At 27.2% G+C, this 26,990-nt stretch overlaps 1 protein-coding gene across 4 annotated transcripts in view; it reads left to right on the forward strand.

The window, feature by feature from the left end:
* The window catches only part of Snap25 (Synaptosomal-associated protein 25kDa), a 372,827-nt gene that overhangs the window by 315,295 nt on the left and 30,542 nt on the right, over positions 1-26,990 (forward strand). The window contains exon 5 of one of the 4 annotated variants that reach the window (XM_075365356.1): positions 16,849-16,897. The exons of the other annotated variants lie outside the window; for them this stretch is intronic. Within the exon in view, the coding sequence (XP_075221471.1) occupies positions 16,849-16,897 (49 nt within the window). The remainder of the gene's footprint in view (positions 1-16,848; positions 16,898-26,990) is intronic. 4 annotated transcript variants of the gene reach the window in all.

Genomic DNA, 26,990 nt, shown 5'->3' on the forward strand with positions numbered 1-26,990 from the left:
ATTTTAAAAACCTATCAATTTTTATATTAATAATTATTAGTGTTTTCTCCTATACAGTTAGTTCATTGCCCTGAAAATGTCTGAATTTTTCGAGTTTTTTTTTTTTTTTTTTTTTTTTTTTTAATCTTTACAGCTTATATTCTACATTTTTATTAATTAAAAGATAGCATTTCCAACATAAAGTAGTTGGTGGGAAGATTGGTTACTATGGAAACACATACCATCCACTTGAACTTAGATGAACATAAATGTTTCCATGTGTCTACCCCCACCGACCAATTATCATTCAGGATACCACCTTTTAAAAGTAGTTCTTTATATAACTGATCAAAAGACTTATGTGTAATGCAGATGTTTCTGCCTGTCATCATTTTTTTAATATTCTAAAACAAATATAATCAGTCAGAATATAAGTATCAGCTTGAAAAATCCTTGAAATATTTGATTTACAAGTAGTAAATTAATCAACAGGATGTTAATGAGTATGCATTAAATAATATAAGTTCAGTAAAGATCACCTGGTTTTTGAAGTAGCTGCAATTTATATTTCTTATGTTCTAAATAACCCTGCCTTTCATTATAAAGATTGTAGGTTCAAATTGTAATCAAGACTACAAGTTTTTCGCGCTCTACTTATTTCCACTTAGGCAAGACTTCAATAAATTTGTAAACATCAATTATTAATTATTTGATTTCATATTCAATGGATTCTAAAGTGTTACCAGAGACAGGTACCACACAACAGACTGTTTAATAACAAGTCTACTAAGCTGTTGATAGAATATTAAGTTATCAACAGTTACGAGGGTTATTTTTTTTTCAAGGTCCGATCGGTCGCGAAATAAAAACCCGTGAAAAAATCGGATGAACCTTTGCACATATGTGTTGGCGTATCTAGTATGGCCTTCAATCACGCCGCGTAACTTCGTTTAGTTCTGAACACGCAGCTAGCACGTAAACATGTCTTCAGCAATAGCATCTCCCGCCGAGTGTGAAGTGCGTGCGGTAATTCGATTTATTCAGGCTGAGGGGTGTAATGCAGCTGAAATTGTTGACGAATACGTAATGTGTACAGTGAAACTTCAATGAGTGACAGCAAAGTGTGACAATGGTGCAGGAACTTTGAAGCAGGACATGCAGATGTTCATGATGCAGGCGGTCAGGGAAGGAAGCGATTGTCAACCGATGATCTCGTTGAACGAGTGGATGAGGCAATTTGAGAAAATCGTCTGTTCAAAATTTTTGTATTGAGTGATTCCTTTGCTGAAATTTCAAGATCAGCTCCCTACACCATTGTGAGTGAGAGCTTCAGTACCACAAACTGTGTGCGAGATGGGTTCACAAGGTGCTGTCTGACCATCACAAAACAATGAAAATGGAAGCCTCCCTAATGTTTCTCCAGCGCTACCACAATGAAGGAGAAGATTTTTTTAAACAAAATTGTCACAGGGGATGAGACATGGGTCCATTTCGAAACTGAAGAAACAAACAAACAAACAATCCAAACAGTGGATGCATTCTCATTCTCCCAGTAAACCAAAGAAGTTCAAGTGAACCTTCTCCAACAGAAAGTTTATGGCTACTGTGTTCTAGGACCGGATGTAGATGTTTTCAACATCTACAAAGGGCAATTCAGAATAAGCGGAGAAGAATGTTTTCATCAGGCATTGTCTTTCTCCACGACAATGCTCGGCTGCACACTGCAGCTGTAACAAAGAAGCTCCTGCAGCGTTTTCATTGGAAAGTGTGGGTGGTATTACCCACCATACAGCCCGGACTTGGCTCCATCCGATTTTCACCTCTTTGCTCACATGAAACGCTGGCTAGGAGGACAACATTTTGGCACAGACATTGAGCTGCAGACCAGCGTAGAAACATGGCTGAAAACACAGGCAGCTCCGTTCTATGACGAGGATATTGGAAAGTTGGTACCACACTACGACAAATGTTTAAATCGAACTGGCGACTATGTAGAGAAATAGCGTAACTATGTAACTACTTGTTACAAATAAAAAATTTTTTATTTTCACTGTGGTTTTAATTTCGTGACTGATCGGACCTTGAAAAAAAAATAACCCTCATATATACAACAACAAGAAGGAGCCAATAATTTTATCTAAATTGTTTTTAAAAGAAAAATTATCTAAATTAATTAATTAATATTACATAATAATTTTAACATGTTATCATGTTTTGTCTACAAATAAAATTATTTCTTGTAACATATGATCACAGTGATGACTGAAGTATCATGTGTTATTGTTTGCATGCAAGAAGAAAGGAATTAATATTTTATTAAATGGGATGAATTTTTTAGTAAAAACTTCTTCGCTTTGAAATCCCTTGCTTCTTGTTATTTAATGTCAATCATTAGCAGTAAAAATTTAATTGTACATCATCAACAATACTAATACCAATTACAAGAGTATATAAATATAACTCAGTTGAAATATTCTGATAACCTTTATTTGTATAAAGTGGACATTCATTTTATGACATGGAGGGAGGATAATAATTTATTAATACAAATATAAACTCTTTATTTTTATCACTAATCTTTAGAAAATATTTATAAGTACACTAAATATTTTTAAAGAAATTATTGCCTGAAATTACACAAAATGATAGTAAATTTTAATTGTGGAAAGAATTTTTGCTATTCATGAAAATAATTAAATACTGTATGGCAGAATAGTTCATTACTGATTACATCTAATTTTACAAGAAAAAAGAGTATAATAATGTCCAAAACAGCAACTGTCGGCTTTGTGCAAGCAAGCTTTCCTACTCTCCTATTTTTGTTTTCAAACTTTTATTCAAATAGATAAGCAAGTTGTACATAAAAGTGACCTATATTTTAAAACTGTTTAGCAGGCTCTATTGTTGCCTCAGTGTTTTATTGTATCTATTATTCAGGTAAATTGTATAAATCAATAAACAGACTGACAGTGCAACCTGTTGTATGCATATACTGTTATATTATAATAATAACCATAAATTTATCAACATTATTTTGAAATTCATGTCTTGTCACTTGAATCAGATAAAATTAACTAGTGCAATGACATGACTGAATCACTATGACTATTTTAGAATGGTATTATATAAACTATAAATGATATTGTATGAACCAGCTTGTAGACCATTATTTGATTTTTATTTTATTTATTACTGTCTGTAAATGATAACTTCTCCTGCTTAGTAGTGACAGTGAATATTGAGTTTGAGACAATTGCATCAAATTCTACAGAAAGAGTTATATGTTAATTTGTTGCCAGTATTGCTTGTTTTAACACATGTAAAGCATCTGAAATAAAAGTTGCTCTAGTAAGAGTTACTTTCTCTGAAAGCAATGATGTTCATTTGTATCAGTCTATATTGTAAGCAGAATAAGTTATCAATTGTAGTGCTAGATATCATTTCAATTTCAGTGAGCATGATGTATGGAACAGTTTATTCAGTTCAGAGAAAAGGCAATGAAAAAACCACTTCTTTCGTTACTTTCCCTTGTAAGCCTGGTGTTTGTTGCTTGTTATTACTGAAAGTAACTATTAAATTTTCTTGTTTTTCATATTAAGATTGCCTTACTACTGCGAAGTTATTGAATTATTAACAACCAACTGATATTAACTTATTAACTCTAAATGGTAGTTGACGTCTTTTATTATTTGTAGTTTTTACTAATTATTATAATTTTGTAAAAAAAATGGTTAATGTTTCTATGATAACACAGAATGTTAACTGTAGATAAAAATTAATTATTTAAAAAATTATCTTAGATAAAATTAGATAAAAATTATCTTAGATTATTTATTATCTTCAATGTAAAATTATGTTCTATATGTAAGGAGAAATTAAATTAAAAACAACTGGCAAAAGCTGGAGAACCCCTTAGCTATAAGCATTGTAATGCAGTGCTGTAATGGTGAAAAATCAAAGTGTTCTATCTTATTAGGAAATTGGATAGGCAGTTCATTAAATGATGAATATTATTGAAAATGGGTCATATAACTACTTAACAGAGTTTATTAAACCATTATTTTATCTTTTAAGATCACTAATAATCAAATTCATAACTATCAAAATGAAAGAAAAGTATTGATAATTTGCAATTGTACCCTTCCCGGCTTGTTTTCTTTAGAGTATAAAAGTTAATCTGTAACATTCCAGTAATTGAGATAAATTTTCACTTAATAGAAATCTTATGATCTGGACTTCGACAAGACCATCAACATCCAAACTATTTAGAAGTCATCTTACATCCCAGTTTTTATTTAATGCTAACTATATTTGAAATTTTAATTTCCTTAATTTTTATAATTTTCAAACTTTAACCCTCATACTTATAAAATTACAATTATAATTGCTATTCTAATCAAACAAAACAAAAGTATATAAAAAGGTGATGATGGCACTATCATATGTTAGTTATCATGCAGTAACTTTACAACCTTAACCTTCATGCTGGTTATCATGCTTTACAACCTTTAGTATGTTTGTTAGGCATTGTTATTATAGACAACACAGTCATCAGCATTGCTTATTCTTACTAAAGATTAATCTAGCTTCAAGTATAACAGAGAAACATTCAAGCAAAAGAAACATTTCCTGTTTGTATGCAAAGACTTCAAAAATTAAATTCAGTGTATCCAATACTAAAAGGAAATATTTTTTTTTATTATTTATTCAAAATTGTTAGAAATTTCTTCAGATCTAGTTTGGGAGTTAATTGAAAATCTGGACTATCCAAGTCTTAATTAACAGGTTTGTACCGTATCTTTATATACTTAGAAATACAAAAAAATTCTCATATAAAATAATTTTTCTTACAGTTTTATTAAACATATATCAATCGTTTAAATGTACAAACATTTGTTATATGTTCTAGTATTTTATTTACTGTAATGGGTAATTTTTTTGTCGGTTTCAATTTTTCGTATATAATTACATAATTAGTGATTTTTGAATTCCATCCTCAAATCATAAATCAAACCCTGGACTTTCTATTGTGCATGTGTGTGTGCAGGCGCACGCACATACCCATGTGTATAAGTTGATTGCTCATAATAATTACTTTAACTACTTTATAGTTGTACTTTAGTTCCAGAACAGTCTGCTTAGACTGAAAAGAAGTATGTTATCAGTAAAAAAGCGGGTTCTTACGTCAGCACATCCCCACCTCCTGAAGGTTTTTTAAAGAGTTTGAGTGAAGGGTGGGTCAAATTGCTCCATTCAATATCGCATGGAGTATAGTCATGCTCTTCTAATATTCTTTCTGCCTGTGACATCAGCTATCTACTCATACTCTCTTTGTAATTATTTTTCAATTCAGTTCAATAAAATTTTTATATTTACTGTGCTGTCTACTAAAATTTGAATTTATTGATATTTCATTGACCATTAAAGTTTAATTTTATAGGTTTTTTCATTTTTTGTTTAATAAAGTACAATAAATTATTATTTTTTTTACTTTTTTTAAATTTATGTAGCTGTCATTTATGTGAAATAACCTAAGAAATCAACATTTTTAAAACATTAAATCAATTCCTTAGAATTAAGTTTAGTTTCTGGAAATGAATGTTAAGAAAATTAAAACTGTAGATATATTTTTAACCTCAGCTTTATTATCTTAAATATTTTAATTTTATTGTAAAAAAACATTTTTTACTCAAATTAATAAAATTAATGTGATGATTATCATCATATACTGTAATACTGTGAGTATTACAGTATGAGCATAATTAATCTTAAATAAAGAGGGACAGCACTAGGGCAATTTTCCTAAAATATGTATACAAATAGATACTGTATCTGCAAAAACTTTTAAAAAAATTTATAAGAATAAACACATTAACTAGGTGGAAATTTTTTTGAAATGTTTCCTGTAACTGTAAAGGTGACGTGAAGTGTCATAATTGCTTAAAAAAATAATATCAGTACAACAATGATCATGAATAACCATCACTTTATACTATACTAACTCAGGAATGTAAGGAATGATATGGTTTTCCATAACTGTCATTCTTGAGATGAATTTGCTGTTGTACATAGTATGTCAATGCTTCTGAAACACAGGTAATATTCAGCCCTGTAACACCTTTATTCTGTAAATAATTTAAACTAGTGAAAATCATTATTTTCAGAAAAAGCTACTCAGACATTATACTTCAGTTGCTTTATTACAACCCCCACAGCCATAAGAATGACTGAAATATGAATATCCACTAACAAATTAATGTACCCCTTTTTATAATAAAACAAATCATTTTATATTTTGCCTTAATTTTGTAGGAAAGTGTAAATACATTAAATATTTAACTTTAACTAGAATTAATGTTTATTGTTACACTGTAGTACATTTAAGACACACTGTTTTAACCAGAAGTGGCCTAAAGCAAAATTCAGTAATTAAAACTGAAGAAAAATTCAGAACACATATGGCTGTTATTTTTGCCAGCCATATTAAATTAATTTGAGTAAAACTGGTATAATAATATTATTATATATTTTATCATTAAATAGGACAATTAAAGTAATTTTTTAAATATTACAATTTTTCTTTTACTATGTAAACTAATTTTAAGTCTAAAAATGATAGTTCTGCAGTAAATGTTTTCTCCTCCTGTTGTCTGAATTAAACAAAATTCAGATCAGTGGGTTGTTTACTATAAATAACTGTGAGGGCAAATAATTTTAAAATTTATAATTAAATATTATTGTGATTAATCTCCCTTTTTATGATAATAGTTCTGAAAAAGATTTTGTTCTTTTTCTTACTTGTATGGACGAAAGCAGGTACTTGGTATACTGATTACCTTTGTGGTGTACTGTATTTGCCCACCCTTCAAATTTATTATAGCTAATTTTCTATTTGGTTGTTATTTATATTCTTTTAATAGATTGTAATATTCTTATATCTTTTTTTATATGTATATTTCTGTAGTTTTTCACTTTTATTTTTTTATTAGTTTAGGTGATTCATCTAAACGTTATTTAATTATTTTATAGAAATCTTATAGTTTATTCAGATATGGAAGAAAATTCAATATATAATATATAGATATTTCAAAATCTTAAGATCAAGTATTCTTTTCCAAAATTCTGTTCAGTTCATATTTTCCACATATTTATCTGCCTAGCATTAGGTTGCAGTTTAATTGATTGAGAATGTCTCATATTCATGTTTATTTTTTATATCAGATTTATATGACTTTTTACTACTGTCGATGGTTTTAGTCAAAATGAATACAATTTATTATATTTTTGTTTGAGGATTAATTAGATTGTCAAGTTTAAGTTGTTCTTAACCTAGTAGCAAGTTTGAGTTAAAAGCCATTCTTGGAAAAAGAAAATAATTTTGTGTTTATTGTACCAAATTCTTTCTAATTTAATTATAAATTAATTTGTTGTAGTTAGCATTATGTTTTTATTGATTTATAAAAAAAATTTGTTGTAATTTGTAAATAATGGATAAAATGTTTATAAAATCACATAGAAAATATTAACAAAGACTATTATTACTTATGTATAATTTCAAAGTTTTATTAAAAAAAATTTACAATCAGTTTTAAACTTATGAAGTTTTATTTATTATGTATCATTTAGCACATACTTTTTATTGATTTTTTATTCTAATTCTATTTCATAAAAAGATGTAATAGCATATAATCATTTGTGTCAAACAAATTATTATAATATTACTTAAGGTTACTTTTATTATTATTTTTACTTTATTTATGAAAGAATTATCCCAGTAAAAAATTCATATGGTAATTTTTGTTCAGACTTTTTTAGCTAATAAAAATATAGCAACTCTTTTTATTAAAGAACGAATTAATTCATTTTTCTTTAATTCATACTTGTGTAACAAAATAACCTGGGCTTTTTTAATAATGGGACACATAAATTATAAGCATATAATATTTTTACCATAAAATGTGAAAAGTAGATAAAACATGAAAAATAAATTAAGAATTACAATATTGAGAAATTTGATTTCGTAGTATGAATACTTTTTTGGCATTATTGAATTGCATCATAAAAGGTAGAATCCCTGGCGACGAATGATAATTTTATAAAAGGAATGGTATTTGTAAGACAACTGTGATGGTAAATAAAAGCCTATGTGGTCCTTTGTAAAACAGTGAACTGCACTATCTTACAAGCTGATTGTTCTTCAATACCAAGATTATCATATCCTAGAAATTGAGTAAAATGCCAGTGACCAAAGCCACATTTAATAAACCAGTTTATTAATTACAATTATTATAATGAACCTTGAGTTTCATTGCATCTGTTGATATTTATTAGCGACATAACATAAAGAAATAAAAAAAAACGTTTATAAGCTAATCAGTAGTACAGTATTGGTGTTAAATTATCACATGAGATAAATGAGTAAAGGTTGGTATCAAAGGTGCCACTTAATTATCCCATAGTTTGTAATATTTATTTTAAAGAGCTTGTACATCAGAATAATAAATTTTAGGAGTATTATATTAGGTCAATTACTTAGTGTTCACTGACACTAAGTTGTACTTAGAGATGGATTGGGATGCTGACAATTATCGAATCAGTAAATTACAGAAAAAATGCAGAGCTTTTTGTCAAAATTTTATTACAGGTTTTTGTAATCTGAGATAATTAATTTGACATTCTATAACTCATGTTTCTCAAGCAATTGATGATTCCTGTGATTGCTTTAAAAAAAAATTTGCTTATTTTGAAAAAAGATTATGTGTGATGTAGTATTGCAAATTTTTAATCCTAAAAGTTTCTAATCTTGTAAGCATCATAATTTTTATTCTTCCTTAAATATGAATAAATGATGCACTAAAAGAATGGTGAATTTAATATTTACCACAAGGATTCTTTCATATGAGAAAACCTACCTTTTTCCTTTGCTTACAGATATATTTTTCAGTATGCATAATAATAATCTTTTTTGTGTAAAACCATTACTTTTATAATTTCATTTATCTCTGGTACCTGATTATGATAAATTAGTAAAAATAAGTGATTTTACAATTAGATTATTTCCTCCCCTAAAGAAGCTGTACAAAATGATTGAAAGTTCCAGTGAAAGTATTTATTTTAAGTAGTGATTTTTATAAAATTTCCAGTACACAATTTTTATTTAGATTACATCTTGTTTTTTAATTTTTTTTTACTTTCAAAATGGTGTGTTTGGTTTAACACAGTACTGTCTTAATAATAATATATTTAAGAAATATGATTATTTGAAAATTACATATCATAATTAAATAATAATGTATGATTTTCTATATTTTTTTCTATGTGAATTTTGAAACATTTTAACTGCTTTATGTAATGTTTTATCTTTTTCTGCCTTTCTCACTACATCTCTGTCTCTCTCTTTCTCTCTCTCTCTCTCTTTCTCTCTCTCTCTCTATTTCTTTTTCTATATCAAATTGTATTGAGATGCCTGAATTGTGTGAGTAATCCTGACCAGGCAGTACGTCTGCACATCCTACCTGCCCGATTCCAGTGTGCACTTCTATGTGATGTAATGTGCATTGGTCATGTGATAAGTTTGCATCTTAATTTTATGTATTTCCAGTAAATGAATGGCACAGCACTGTATTAATAAATTATATCTATACATTTATACAGATATTTCTTATCTCTCTTCTGTTTCTGTTTATCAGATTGTTTCTTTATATGTATTTATTTATTTATATTATGTAATGTTGTTTCTTTTTAAACAATTCTGTGTAATTTGTTGTTTGATAATTATATAATTAACTATGTTTTATTATTATTATTATTATTATTATTATTATTAATTATGTTAATATTTTACCTGACATATTTTTGGTGTTTTTATTTTTCAGTCAATAATTAAATTTGTATTAAATAAACATGTATTATAATTTTTTTTTTCTTTTAACTGTCTCATTTTACTTTATAAACTGCATTAAATTTATTTACTTCAGTTTTCCTGTGAAGGGATCATATCTTAAGTTACATTTAAATCGTATGAGATTATTATTTTCAAGTTAATGCATAGATTGTATGTTAATTCTCTTATGAAGTTGTTTCTCAATAGATTTCAAGATTCTGCTTTTATGATTATTGTAATCCTACCAAGTTCACACATGGAACCTCCGATTTACCATGAGCTTTCAAAATTTACTGGGAAACTTCTTTTACTAATTTAAAAAATTCAAATAAATTAAATATTGTTTCAAAATTAAAGTTTTCAGGTGTTTTCCTTTTTCTTCTATTTCTTTATTAGCCTTTAGTTAGGTTAATGTATAATGGCCCTGTGTACCTTTATATTATTCTAATTACAATTCAGACCTCTGGATTTTGATTTTACATCTCGATATATCGTAATATGAAGTTTTATGACATAATAAAATAGACTGGATTCTTAATTTTTGTCATAAGAATTACTACTATAGTCAATTACCACTACCTAAGGTTAATCACTATCACTTTCTGTCCTCAATCAATCAATATCTTACAGCTGTTTTGAAGAGAAATATCCATACTAACATGGACAATCATTTAAGTAATTTAATATAATTTCTGTGTATTAGTGTCTGATCTTAATATGAGATGAATTTTTCACTATTATAATCCAACTTTGTTTCATGTACTGTACTTTGATTTTCTTTTTTATTTTGTCATGTAAGTTACTTTGTAACATATTTTTGAAAAACTCTGCTTCATAAGCCAGGCTTCATAAGGCTTCATAAGCCTTATGTAAATCAAAACTTTAGAGATTTGCTAAAATCAATCATTTTCAGATGTATTTTCATTGTATAATTAAATTACATTTAGTTCTTATTAAAGATATATAAGATATAATCTGTGCCTAAGAAAAAACTAACAGTAATTTATGAGTATTGAATTAAGTAATACAAAAGATATACATTTTATGCCATGAATTAACTTTATTTATTGCAGTTTTAGTTTGATTATTTAGTTACTTTAGTTTTAGGATTTTTTAATTGCATTATGTTTTCCTGGAAACGTTTATATTTTTAATTGTTCATATTAACCTAGTATCTTTCCTGTATACTAATTATTTTTATTTTTTTATACAGTAATTTTCTGTGGTGTTGCATAATATTTCATTACCACAATATTTATTTGAAATTGATTGACTTGTTAATAATGTTGACCTTCAGATTAATTGTTTTTACTTGACTGTTATTGATTTTATTTCAGTTTTTTATTTTTATTTTTCTTGTGTCATCATAGTTTTCTGTGATGATTGATATATAAAGATTACATAAAATTATTAATTTTTATTGGACTTAATTTAAACTTTAAAGTTTTTCTTTACTTTAAAAAGTTTTTGATCACTGTTTGTGATAATCAATAGTAATAGGCCTCACCAATTTTCCCTCTCCAACTGAAATTATTGCTTTTCTCTATTTTATTAGGAAGACACATTTTTAGAATGTATTTCAAAATTATATTGGGTATGAATTTTAAATTTATTTTATTTATCGTATTATTATGTATTTATTGTGAAATAAAAATACACATGGTACTAATATTATAAATTACAGACGTAATTCAAATCTAATATACTTATCAACCACAGTTTGATTATGTTTCTTTTTTTTATAAAAAGTACTCCTCAGGTTAACTTCAGCTGGAACTATGACAGTCCAAAACGGCGGTATTAATGTTAGGATGATTTTAGATGGTTTTTGAAAATATTTAAACTTGTTCATCAAATATATAAGTCAAGTTTAAAACTTTATCCTGTTTATTGTTTCAAGTTAATCATTTTGTGTAATTGTTTATTGGTTTTTCTGCTTTCAGCTGATTTAATTATACTTTCCAGGAGTTGAAGAACTTAAATTAATTTTTATTAGTTTTGTTATTATTTTTTTTACAATTAATCTTCCAGCATTATGTGATTCCTGTTTACGTTAATATAAGCTGTGTACTGTATTAATCTGAATTTTTTATATATTTCTTTTTCCTTTTTAATAGACATCTACTTGATTTATTTTATTATTATTATAATCATTCTACTTAATTGTTTGTTTCTCTGAATTTGCTTTACTCTGTCTGACTATTCCATATAATTTTATTAACTTTTTTTTATTTGTTAATTTTTTTTATTTATTACATCGTTTTAATTAATTTATATAATTGTGTTTGTTTTTTATTTCAGTTTTAATTATTTTTTACAGATACAATTTTGCAGAATACTTGTACACTAATACTCTGATGCCTTTAAATTTTATGATTGTTTTCATTCTTAAATGTTTTGCAGGTTTTGCATGATTAGAATCCTGCATTTTTTATTTTGATGGCATACAGATAATTGTATTTTTATAACAGCATTTTTTTTTATTTGAGAAAAAGTATTTTTTTTTATGTTTCTTAAGTAAAATAGTCATAGTCGGCTTATATTATGCTAGAAATGGCTGGTTATCTACCTACTAACGTAGTCTATTAAAAATGTTTGGTTTTTTTTTAAGTTGTCTATTGCATATTAAATTCTGTCATTCTTTCATTATAAAGCTGGAGCCACCAAAATTTCATGTAGTATAGAAGATGTAACAATTTTTTATGTAATTACTTCATTATGTGCCAGTCATTTGTTTTCTTTTGGTTAATACATTGTGAATAAGGCTTAATTTCTATTCATTTACTTCAACCATTTAAAAATGAGTCACTTTATTCTTAGATTGTCATTTATTGCTTTCTTTCATACATCCACTTTTATTAATTTTAGCATTTTCATCCTCTTCTATCTTAGTCTTCTTTACCTACTTCTTCAATCAGTTATAGCGATCTTTCGCATCCTGTTCTTTGTTTCTTTATTTCTGGCATCTATACTTCATACATTTTTCAAGTAACAGTTTAATTTTTATCAAAGATTAATTTTTTTTTGTATTTGTTACCTAATATTTTGCTTCTTTCAAGAAACTCTATTCATTATGCAGATCTATGTATTACAACTTATTCAGCTTGGAAATTTCATTAAACGTTTGATTTTAAAAAAATGAAGCTTTGATTAAATTTTGAAAACTTTTGTTGAAATCAGCATTGCCATCAAAGATGCTTAATTATTTGAAATGTGATAATTATACCTAAAAAATGTAATTTCCACAAAAGAATAGATTATTTATTCTGTGTGCCAAGAATAATGTAGTTTATTACATTCTTACCTAAAATGTACAATTTTTGTGATGTCTTGTGCAAAAGTGTAAATTTTAAAAGATATTCTTCATTGTTATAGAAGATATTGCACCCGACTTGCAGTTGAGTCAGAATGATTTTTAAATAGTTGTTCAAGTAATAAAATTTTTCAGCTTTTGAAAGATGAAAATATGTAGGTGTGATGTATCTATAGATATAGATTTCATGTTATTAGCACAGCTTCATTTAAATCATCCCTTATCTTTCTAATTTTATGATTTGTATGAATTTCATTTTCAATTTGTTTAAAATTCTTTTCTCGGAATAAATATAATAAAATTACAGAATCTAATTAAATAAATAACCCCCAAAAAATGTAGCCAGTAAGTACAAATTTTAAAATTACATTGAAAAGTAATCTAAAAAAGAATTCATTTAAGTTTTAACAAGTATTTTCTTTAAAACTGATCTATCTCAAATAATTTATGGTGTTCAATTGCAAAATTAATGAAATAATTTACGCATCTGTTTAAGTTTGAAGTGTTTTAATATTTATACAGAGATAGATTAAATATGTACATATATTTTGTCAATCATATATAATAATTTTGTTGTTATTTAATTTTTAATTATATGTGTATGCCATCAATATTACTATGGTTATTATTTACAGTCCTGTATAGTGTAAACATACTTACCTACCTATTTCTACACTGTTGTATTTGCTTTCTCTGTTAACTGTTTCACTGTCTTTATGTTGTTATACTTGCTGTGGTATGAAGCAGCTTGTTTTTAACTTACTTTATAATGTGTTTGCTCTTTCTGTAGCTTGTTGGTTGGACTTTGGATCATCTTATCTGATATTTCACCTCTCGCCATGGCTGCTATACAGCCCTTTGTTTCATACTCTCTCTGTGTTTTTCTTTCACTCTCTCCCTGTTATTCTGTCTTATTTATCTGCCTATTACCCACTTAATGTTTTATAATTATATACATATATGTCATTGTTATATGGCTGATCTGTGTTGTTAGGCAACTTTTGTGTGAATGTGGTGTTGACTCTAAACTTTATTTAACACTCTTACTTAGCGGTTAATTTTTTTTTTAATTGTAATTGTAAGGTTTCATTCATTTGATTTTTAGTCATGATTGACTCTTGACAGCATCATTAATTAATTTTGAATTAATAGGATTACAACTGGACATCCAGCTAGCCATGAATGTGTGTAACTGATAGTAACTGAAGTTCTGTCTTTACATTACCTATAGCGAGAGCCTGGATGGAGTAATCTGGTGGTTGGGGGCTGTCTGTAGACTAACCTGAAGATTCTTTAGTTTTCCTACCCAATAGATGCAATATAATCTTATTGGTTTTAATAGCCTTAAGATAAAGACAGGCTTCCTAATTCCTTCAAGAATACAATTATAAATTTTTTCTTTAGTTTGACTTATCAATTTTTCTTTAAATCAAAGCATTTTTACAAAACTGAAGTAAATGAGAACTTTTATTGAATGCTGAGCCTCATTCTAGATTCTAAATGTTATTGTTTAAAGATTTAGAGAATTTTTACTACTACAAACTGACTTATGGATCTGATCTACTGTCTGGAGAACCAGAAGTTTGAATTTATGAGATTTTTCTTTTCAGCTGAAGTTTAACACCTGTGTTTTTCACCAAACTTGCATTTTTACTCATGATACTAGTTTTGGTACCATTTCATTTATTCACAGATATCTTGTGAAATATTAATCTCAACTCTGAATTGGGAAATATTTATTAGAATTCTCACAGAAATTAGCAATTTGTAATATAAAATATGATGTCAAATCTTAATTATCGTCAAGAAAACCTACAAAAGTACTTTGACCTCATATCCTTCTAGTATTATCAGACCTATTCCTCTGTGATTTATTCACATTTATGTTTTTATAAGTAATTATGTAAGGTAAAACAATTATATTTATTAAAAAAGGACTTTCTTACTCTTTGAGTTTTTTCCCTTTTTTCAGTCTAATCACTTGACCACTTTCTTAAAAACTACTACATAACTTAGGTAAGATCAGTTTAGTCGAGAAAGTAACCTATTGATGCTTAAAAACAATAAACATCCCATGAAAAATATACTAGTTGCTTTATATTATTCATATGCCATTAAAATTGTTTGTTTTCTACTTTCTATCCCAATCTTTTAATATATCTGTAAAACACTTGAGGGATAACAAAAACGTATTACAACTGCTTTTTCTAAACGTAATGTTGATCTTATATAACCTACCTCTATAGGAAACAGTAACAGTATCACTTGCAAGGATGGAAGTTTTCTATATTTCAATTGGCTGACGTGTAGTTTTAAACTATGCTCAGTAAAGGAAAGAGCAGGAAACCACATTCCTTATTTTTTTTGTCTGTGGCTGACATGGAATATATTTATTTTCAAAGTGGCCTTGCTGTGTTTGAGGGTGATTTTGTCTTCATTGGACATTCTATTTTGTTAGGATATCAACATATTTGCTCAATAAATATATAAAGTCTGTAAGGGGATGATATATTTAGCTACCACTCAATAACCTAACTTGATATATATATATATATATATATGTTGTTTCACAAACCAAATGTTGCTGTTATTAAAGTGTAAAGTATGAAATTATTGTATGTTACAGGTGATATATATTGATAAGTGTTAATATATTTCATTGATTTATATTATCAGAAAAGTTATCAAAATCATTGAGTAAGGGTGTTAAATTGATAAACTGTCTGTAACTATCTGGTATACAATTACTCGTATCATTCTGTGTAATTTATCAGTATGTTTTTAAGTGCATGGTGTTTGTGAGTGTTTTTCTGGTGAACACTTGTAATATCCTAATAAAAAAAAAATGACTTACTATTACTACTAATCAATATAATTATTCACTTACAGAATATGCAATTACACAGAGATTTTTTATATTACACAGGTCACCCACCTTCATTATTCATTTTTTACAGAGTACAGTACAACATAATATTAAATAAACTGGATAATAAAATCTAAGGTAAAAATAATAAAAATTAAAAAAGGTTACACTACATTTATTAATGAACATAATTATGTTATTTATTAACATAATAATCTTCAGGTAAACACAGATGAATAGAAAGATGGATGTGTTAACTGTTATTAATTTCTTTTATTTTATAATATACTGTAAACATTTTTGGGTATTTTATTTTTGGTTATGCATTTTAATTTAAACATAATATTAGTAATTTAGAATGCATTGCAGTAATACATTTATATATATATATATAAATATATATATATATATATATAATTTATTTTATTTTTTATTGAAATAATGTTTACATGGTCCCTTCCTTCATTATATGCATTCCATATATTCCTTGCATGGGCTTCCTGAAACATATTATACATACATACTATTTATAAATGTTGCTACATTGTGCCTATATATATCTTATCTACATATATATATATATATTAATCTTATTTATCTACTATTGTATTATTTCCTAATTGTTAATTGTACGTTACTTCCTGATCTCCCTGATTGCCACACAGTTTTATTCTTATTTGTCACCTGTCTATCAGTATTTTTTTTTGTGTGATCTCTTTCTATATATTTACTTGCTTTTATAATAAATTACATAATATACAACATACATTATAAAATTATTGGCTGTTTTTTTGTCCTGCTGCTCAGAGCAAGGAAGCGGGAATCAGAACGCTGGTTGCCCTGGACGACCAGGGAGGTGAGTTCTCCCATATTATCACATTGCCAGGTCTAGAGGTTTCAAGTTTCAGAAAATTAATTTCAGTATCACATATAAGCAATTTTTTTTTTTGAAGAAGCACGCTAAGTTTTATTGTGATCACATTATTATTTTGATGTAATAATATTATTGTAGAAACCAGTCATTTGATAATTTGTAATAAATAATTTCAATTAGTATCTTTTATTATTTTTTTGCAATCAAGTAAATTCATAAAACAATTAAATGTATAATATTCAGTACACATAAGTTTATTTAAATTAAGTTTTCAGATTATTTTATAAATTAATTTTGTTTTTTATTACTGTATGTGGGGTTATTACTTGAGTATTCTCAGTTAAAGGGAACTGCCTCCTTATATACCATAACTATTCCAAAATATCTGAAATAAGTCACTTATTAGTATATTTGTTTCTGGAATTTGAAGAAACAGGATCACTTGTTCCTCAATTAAAAACTGAAATTTTGTATTTAGTCATCATAATTTGTAGTCTAATGTAGGACATAATTAGTTATCAATGCGCTTCTACTTTTGAGAATTTATATATGATGTAAAGGCAGTAACTAAAATGAATCATGTTTATGAATCATGTTTAGTTATTACAGACTTACTTATGACTAAAATAATCCTTCTTATTTGAAACGATTGTTTTGTGCAGAAGGAAACAACTTTATAGTTGATTAGATGAAAGTTTGGAACAGTATTTGTTAATAGTACATAGTGATTTTACTCAACCATTGTTTACATAAGCTGTATATCTTCAAAAGCTTTGTGTAGTCCATTTAATCTTCAAGTTTGCATTTAATACTAACTACGATAAAGCTCAAATTTTGTAATTGGGATTCAATCTTTTGTTTTATATAGTTACTTGAATTACTTCTTTCACATTATTACGTTAATTCCAAGGTATACAAAAATAAGGATAAGATAAGGATAAATCATGTTTTAATGTAAATTCTCTTTAAATAAGTAAAGTAAACTCAAAATTTAGTTTCCAATAGTGATAGAAGTCATTGCCATTATAGAATCTAAAATTTAAATAAGAATTTTAGAAGTAATAAATTATAAAATAATGCTTTTCTAATTCAGTAGCAACTATTCCACTGGAACACAGTCACATGTGAATGGCAAGACTAGAGTCTGTAAAGACCAATTGCACATTCAGTAGGAAAACCAAGTAACAAATCTAACAGTAACTCGAGACAAGTTGATGGAGAAGACTTCATCATAAAACACTTTAGGAGTGCTTGTCAATTTTGCTTCATCAAATTTGTGATTAGTTCTATTTTAATTTATAAAAGCTAAGAGTGTAACAGTAATAAATTTCAAATGGTTTTTAATGTCTATATACATAAATGAATTTCAAATACATAACTGATTAAATGGAAAGTACTCTTAGCTTAGTATTGGACATTTTATTGGCAGCTATTGTAGAATATATTCACTATGAATAAAAATGACTAATTCCATTAAATTTTTTCTTTTTGTAATTTTAGGTATTCTTGTGGATAATTTTTATTGACATTATTCACTAATATCAATAAATGTGTTAAATCTTTCTCCTATTAGGTGGCGTGAGCCCTTATCTTATGATTCATAAATCTCTTTTATAGTTTGTGTTTTTGTGAATTAATACCATTTAAAACTATAATATTAATTATTGTATAACATTAACCAAATCATGGTTGGTGATTGGGATTGACATATAAATTTTAATTTTTTTTCTCAAGTAAAAGTTATAACTTTTATGTTACAATGTCAGAAGTTGTAAATTTGAGAATAAATCGGTCAATCATTTTGTTGAAAAATTTGTTTAAATATATTTCCACCAGTTTTTTAAATTTGTAAATTATATAATTTTTGGAATTGAATGAATTAGATTGCTGAATGTTGGTCTGGGTTGCAGCTCTAGTATCCTACTATCAAACAATGATATATAAATATGAGATCTCCAAACTCTATAAAACTGATAAAATAAAATTTAAGCAAATAACTACAATATAACATATTTTTTTGTATAACATATTTTTTTGCCACATACCACTGATTATAGTTATCATACTTATCTAGCATTGGAATCTATAAAAAAATGTATTCCTATTATGAAGAACAAACAGTCGAGCAACATGTTTTGAAGGAAATTCTACTAATATGATTGGAAATTTTATCCTAATGACTTACCCCCCTCTAGCCCCTCAAAACAAATTTTATATATATATATATATATATATATATGTATACACATTAACTCTGTTATTGAGCATTCTCAATAAAAAAACAAACATTGAAAACTGAATTTAATATAACTTCCTAATTGATAATGATTGGAAACAAAAATTCTTTATTCGTGTATTGGAAATGCTTTATTCCAGAATAAAATAGCAAGTTAGAATAATATTTATGAATAATTTAACTCATTTCATTTTAGTAATACTTTAATTTATTAAAATTAATCTAAAATTATTGTAAATTAATCAGAAAATGACATATTCTGTTCTGTACCCACTAAGTACTTTTGCAGAGATATCTAGTTTTTAAAACTAGAGGCAGTTGTTTTCTATTTCAGTCACTGAATTAAAATGAATTTTTCTTCTGCTACCTTAGCAATGAAAGTAGTTTCATTTTGATATTAAATATCTTTTAATGTAAATTATGAATTTTTATAATTAAAATTTATTATTTTCCTAAGCCAATTATCATATTTCAATTTTACTTTTTCATTAATTTCATACTTTTTCATCATTCTTTTTTATTATGTGTAGTTGGGTAAGGGATTTAAAAAAATATATCACTATTGATTTATATTAATATCCAGAAAATGTAGGGAAAACCTATCGGAATGTAGGTGATATTCAATCATACAAGTGACATCTTCACTCTGTTCACACAGGGATTGGCTGTAAAGAAGATGTCATTACTTGTGAAGAAAGTAATATTAACTAATGCCACTTTAACTTAAGATGATTTAAATGTATCACAGCCATAAGTAAGAGACTGCTAAAGAGAAGTTATAAATTACTGTTCTCCGTACTCTAAATAATAATAATATAGTGCAAATTGGTATTATTGGAAATAACACAAAGGGATTTTTTCAAACAGAGATTTATTTTCAGTATATTTGATATTGTTATCTTTTTTTATGTAAGAATAAATATTAATGAACAATTATTATAATATATTTTTCCCACAAAATTAATCATAATAACGTAAAAATCAAACATTATATAGTATATTTATGAGATGTACAGAATAAATTGTGTAGATTAGTTATAAATTATTATGTAGACAATATAAACCAAAAATTTAATTTAACTTATAAATTTAATTTATTTAAGACTAATAAAGTATGATTTTTTTAGATTAATTATTACAGAAAGTAACTATTGTGTAAACTTCTTATGTCACAGAATTAATATGATAACAATAACAAACTAAATGAAGAATTGTTAACAAAGTGAAAGATAACTACTACCTCACTTCATAAAGCAGGATTATCCTCTAGTTCAATAACTTAAAACTAGAAATAAAAAACTATATGTTTTTTTCATTTAATATCAACCTGCAACTAAACAGTTCATTATATCTTTTATATTTATAACTGATGTCCTTATGAGCAACTAATACAATTAAAATGACAATATATCCACCAAACTCCTTATCATATTCCTATAATTTCTTCTCATATTGTGCTCTTTCTGCTGGAAAAGTATCGAATTCAGATTTAGATTTTTAAGTTTTATTGGCTTAAAAATCTAGGGTTTTATTGGCTTTTATTCTGTTACAGACTTTATTCTATAGTTTTATACCTATGTGGCATGACTAGTAAATTTAACTCTGTGACCTTTTTGAAGTATGAGTTTCAGGATATTAAAGTAAATAAATGTAGATCTTTCTATGGAACTTTGGACATCTTCAAAAAGAAGGAAACAAAATTAAAATTTTGTTAAGTTGTGGGTGTTCCTATTTTATAAAGTTATGAATCGTCAAGCTGATATTGCAAGAATAAAGATTTTTCCAAGATAACAGCTTCTGAAAGGATGTAAACTGAGGGATTACGAAAGCAATCATCAAAAACTACAAATTGATAAATTTGGTTGGAGTAAATGGCTCCAAAGAAGCCATTTTGCAGCAGAAGGAATGGAAAAGTAATTTACATTATATGGAAGATATAGCTATATTCCAAAAATAGCAATGTTATATAAACCAATTGGAAGATGAAGTTGTGGGAATAAATTAGAGATGACTTAACCAGACAAATATCTGATCCTTGTATTAGAGAAGAAGTAATCAGCATTTATTTTTTGCTTATAAAAGTGTAAATTAACAGTCTGATTTAAATAGAATGTAAAATAATTATTGACAGATTTTTAAAGTTTTGCCTGCATGAATCATTATAGTTTTGTTTAAAAAGTTAATCTACTGCAGTGTTCTGAAAACGTTTTGAAATTGAACATAAGCTGGGCTGTTACATCTGAATTCATTAACTAAATGAGGCAAAATTTGAGGAAAAGTAATTAGTATTAGTTATAACTATAATTAACAACAGAAAGGGAACATTAGTTTGTTTACATTATCTTTCTCTGCCTTTTTTTGTGGCTGTGATGCGTATACTGAGATTCAAGAAATACCATCACAACTCTTTTCTTTGATAGTAATATCTACTGTACAATCATTCTCTGTTGTGAACAAAGAAAACATCCTTTTGTACGATTAAATATTGTCGCATGTTTGTGGCTTGACCCTTATTGAGAGACTAAGAGTTAAAATTGTTTAATAAATACAATTTATTAATTTAAGAACATAGAAAATACAGCAAATCTATAATAATAATAATAATAATGAATAAATATAACAATAACAAATAAGAATAGTAATAACAACGACAAAAATAATAATAATATTCAATAAATTACATATAAATTAGAATTTCCAATAAGGACAGGATTTATTTAAAGGTAAGTTACATCATAAAAACCTGAATTCAGTCCATTAGTTTGACTAAAACTTTATAATGACCACTAACATTAATGCCTTTAACAACTAGTATTGCATTTAATAAGATAAGATTAGACCAGTTTAACGCTCATACATTTCCATCCGCTGCAAATACCTGTTCTGTTTACATAAAATTACCCTAACAATTCATGAATGAATGTAATACTTTATCAATTTCACTAATTGTCTATCAACAACTCGCCAAACATCTTCCTGTATTTACACCTGTCACATATCTGTGACATCATTTTACACATTGTTACTGAATGCTGTTTCATAATCGCATCAAACACACCTCGCCGAACTACTCGCTTCATACTCAACACTTATATTCGCTTAATACTCAATAAGAGTATATAAGAGCATATTAATATAAGAGTATATTCGTAAGAGTATATAAGAGCAGTCTTATATACTCTTACCTGTAGAACCAGCCACATTCCTTAACTGTTGAAGTGTGAGAATTATCATCCATGCCCTTAGATTTTCCCATAAATTCCTACTATGGTCCAGTAACCCCACTCATCAAACAAAGCCATTGGAGGTGTGCCATTGGCACCATACACAATGATTGTTAAACGGACCTGTTTACCTGAGAAAAGGATCACTTCTGGATTCCTTTCATTGTTATTATCTCATACTTTCTTCTTAATTGGCAGGAATCTGTTTCTCAGGTCCATTTACTGATCTTGTTGCAATATCATCTCTGAGTTAGCATGCTGATTTATTATCATATGTTTGAGCTACAGGAAACCTCTCACTTTCTTAATTAGCACAACATGGGATGCTTGCTATTCTTGAAAAAAAACAGCCTCAAAGAAGTTGTGATTCATGTCGGGTCACCTATATCTTTTAAGTCATGTACATCATAGACATAAAAGGTGTTTTTTTTTTTGGGTGATAGAACTTTGAATTGAAATAAAACTTTGAAAACACATAAAAAAGTAAGTTTGAAGCCTATTTTGTTTATATTTGAAAGATAACTTTGACATTTAAATTTTTCAAAATAATTTCCAGTATATGTCCACCATGAATAGCTTTGAGGAACCGGATTCGATCAGTGCAATTTTAAACTACTTTTTCAAATAACTGGAAATGTATTTCGTTAATAACACAAATTATGTTGGCTTCCAAAACATCAATTGTTGCTGGTTTATCATCATAAACTAGAGAATTTACATATCTCCAAAGAAAACAATCCAGTGGCGTAAAGTCACATGTTCTTGGAGACCAATTCATTGGACCATTTCATGAAATAATTTTGTCACTAGATTGTTATTTGAATAAATCTATTGTTTTGGTAGCAGTATGAGGTGTGGCACCATCTTGTTGAAACCAAAACTGTTGCAGGTCGATGTCATGCAAATTTTAAAACAAATAATCACTGATAATTGATCTGTAATGATCACCATTGACAGAAACACATGCTCCAGTCTCATTTTTAAAGATTAAGGACCGATAATGCCTCCAGTTTGTAACCCACACCATACAGTGCATTTTTCAGAATACAATGGAGCCTCGTGAATTTCCTGAGGATTGGTATTACTCCATATATGGCAATTGTGCTTGACAAAACCATTTAACCTGAAATGAGCTTCATCACTAAACATAATTTTTCAATAAAAAAGTGGACCAATTGCATCTTGTATGGTTGTAAACCAAGATCTTTATGTAAAATTTTCCATATAGAGGATGGGCAAAGTCTAAGTTATTGAGAATGGCGACGAATAGACACATTCAGGTCTTCTTCAGCACTGTCACTGACAGCACCAATACTTTCTTCTGTACATACAGTTCTTTGTTTTGTTGTTGGTTTTTCAATGGTAGAGTAAATGTTTGAAATTTATCAATACTTTATGAATAAGTTGCTCTGATGGATGACTATGTACACCGTAAAAATTACAAAGTGCTCTATACGTTTAGCAAACAGAACATTGATTTTGCAAATATATTTCCACAATTTGTAAACATTGTTGTGGCGACAGTCTTTCCATGACAATTTGCCAAAGCTTACTGATCTGATATGACAAAAAAAATAGTCATCAAAACAAAACAATGACAGCTATTCCTATCAAAAGTTCTATCACTCTAAAAAAAACACCCATTACAAGGCAATAATTAAAAACAAAAAATGAAAACTCCTGTTATAACTTTTTTTTATTGCTTTGTTATTTAGTATTGTAAAGTCCATTTAAATCATGAAACATTAATTTCATATACTGTGACGTAATTCTAAATGTGTAATATGCTGTATAGCTTATTTATATTTAGATATTGATGATAAAGTTATAAAAATGTTGACAGGGTATTTTTCTTTTATAACCATTAGATTATTATTATTCTCTCCATTATAGTATATTTATTCTGTAAATGTATCATTTATATACAATATTCAAAAAGCCTTTTCTAATATGATGAAATTCCTAGAAATTCATTGCAATTTTAATCCGATTGAGTTAGATTGTTCCATTACATCTTGAACAAGGTGTTTCATTTAAATTCTTGTGGACAAAATGAATGCCTTTCTGTCTGCCTGTTTGACTTCGAAATTTGAAATTTAACAGTTTAATCCTTATCCAGATTCCGCTATTCTGAAAATTTTACAATCTTAAGTTATAAAAATCTATTTTATTTGCTTTAGAATATAAAATTCATGTAGACATTTTCAAAAATCAAAAGTTTATGACAGCCTATCGATTTCCCAAAAAATGGAAGTTAATAAATAGCAGTTATACATTAAAGGCAAGGACTTAAAAGATATTAGTATCTATATCATTGTTAGTGTCTTTGACAAGACATAGATTCAGAATCAATAGTGAAAATTTTAATAGATTCAGTCAAGACAAAATTAAAATCTGAAAAAATATGTAATTCTATAATTGGAAAAAAGAAAACTATATTGTTGATTTAATAACAATGAAATTTTAATGATCATGAACTCGATCAGGAACTGATGAACAAGAACTCTGCGAACAAAAAAGTTCATGCTATTTCAGCTTTCAACATGCTTATTGACCACACAACTGATAACAACTTGTAACACAAAGCCCTCATGCTCATATTTAAGATGTATAAAGCATTTTTTTTTTCATATTTCTGGAGTTATATTTGATTCCCTACAAGAAGACTATCAAATCTGTTTTAAACAAGAAACAAATATTAAAAATTAAAAAACACGACTGCTGAAAAAAACATTGCTCTTTAATATAGGATAATTGAAAAAGTGTACAAGTAACAGTTTTGTATATTTTTTCTTAAAATTTTTAACAACTACACATATATATATACACACACATACTATACATATATATAGTCTATGACACTCCCAGTAATGTAAGGATTCCTATGGGGGGGTCATACATTTAAATCGGTTCAGCCGTTGAGCTGCTGCAGTGAAACAAATGTACATACATACATATATAAACAATAACAATTACACTCCTTTTTCAGAAGTTGTATAAAACACTATTGAATTTTGATCTATCTTAAAACACAACTATTTTCGATACAAATAAATCGATACTGAAAATATCAATTATCCATTTAGAATTGTATATATGATTTTTTTTTTGGCCTTGTAGTTAAAATTAATCATAGATATATACATAATTATACAGCCTATGACAACCCCCCCATAATGTAAGGATTCCAGTGCGGGGTCATGCATCTAAATCAGTTCAGCTCTTGAGCTGCTATGGTGGAACATAGCTGTGTATCAAACTATATTAATATTTAATTTTCTAAACCAGTTATTTCATTTATTTTAATTTTGAGTTTTGCCAATTGAGTATAGTTTTGTTATGGATGTAACCCTTGTTGTTAGGCAATAATTTGAAATTTCCAGGCTTACAGCCAAAAAATTATAAGGTTTGTCCCCATTTGCTTTCATTACTTATTTTGTTTTCATTTATTTTAAAAGTTTATAGAATTCATGCTCTCTCTTGATACTGATACTGTTGAAATCTCTCTTGATGAGATTTATCTCTCTCGGTACCTTTTGTAAATAATAATGGGAATTTGTAGGTAAAAAATGTGAATGGTAGAAACACTGATTGAAGTCATTGTTTCTAATATATTAACTATTTTCTTCAGTTTGAATAACAATTTCAATTTGTATTTGCTTTTTAATTTGTATGTAAAATCAATAAAACTTATTTTTCTGCTTTTTTTTCTTAAGCATGACACATGCTTTAATTTTTCTCATATTTCATTGTCATCAATGTTTTTTTACTCCTTTTTTTATGAATCTATAATTTAACTGGTTCCATTTAAACATTTTTCATTTTCAAAATCTTGAGCATCTTCTTTTATTTCCTTTTAGTTTATTCCCTTTTTTAATCTCTATAAGCATTTCAGTTCTCTCTCTTCCTCTCTTTCCTTCCATTTTTATCTTATTCTTTATCAAATTCTGCTTCTCTCTATTCTTCACAGCCACAGTCCAAAAGAAAAAAGATTTAGTCATATTGAATTCTGCCTACCTTCAAGAATTTATTATAAGAAATTAATCTAAATTCAGTGCAACTTTGATTAAAAATTATCCCAAAATATTTTCCTTTTGTTAGATTACTATTTTAAATCATATAACAATTTTAAAATTGGAGATCATATTATTTAATGATATAACAGTACACTGTACCAAATTTGATAGAATATTCTAAAATTTGTTTATTGAATAATTTACTCTAAAATCACCTTTTGTACGTGTCAAATTTTTTATGGTGTCAGGCAATATTCAAATTTATAAAATGGATTGATATTGCAGTAAAAATTAAAAAATTTATACCAGTTAAAGATAAAAAAAAATAATTAGAAATAGGCAGTTTGAATTTCTTATTAAATATTCAAAAAATTATTGAAATTAATTTATACTATTGGCGTAATAGAGATAGATGGTGTACAACGCATATGAAGTAGAATTATTTTGCATTTTAAGAATCTAAACTGTAAATGGAAGGGAGTCATCAATTGATACAGAAAATATAATTAGACACACTGTAGAACTAGATTTGTAAGTAATTTAAGCTTTTATTAGATGTCTCAGGCCCCACACAAGACTTGTGGGGGATTTGTCTCTTG

Source organism: Lycorma delicatula, chromosome 5 (genome assembly GCF_047948215.1).
Source record: "Lycorma delicatula isolate Av1 chromosome 5, ASM4794821v1, whole genome shotgun sequence".
Taxonomy (NCBI): Eukaryota; Metazoa; Arthropoda; class Insecta; order Hemiptera; family Fulgoridae; genus Lycorma; species Lycorma delicatula.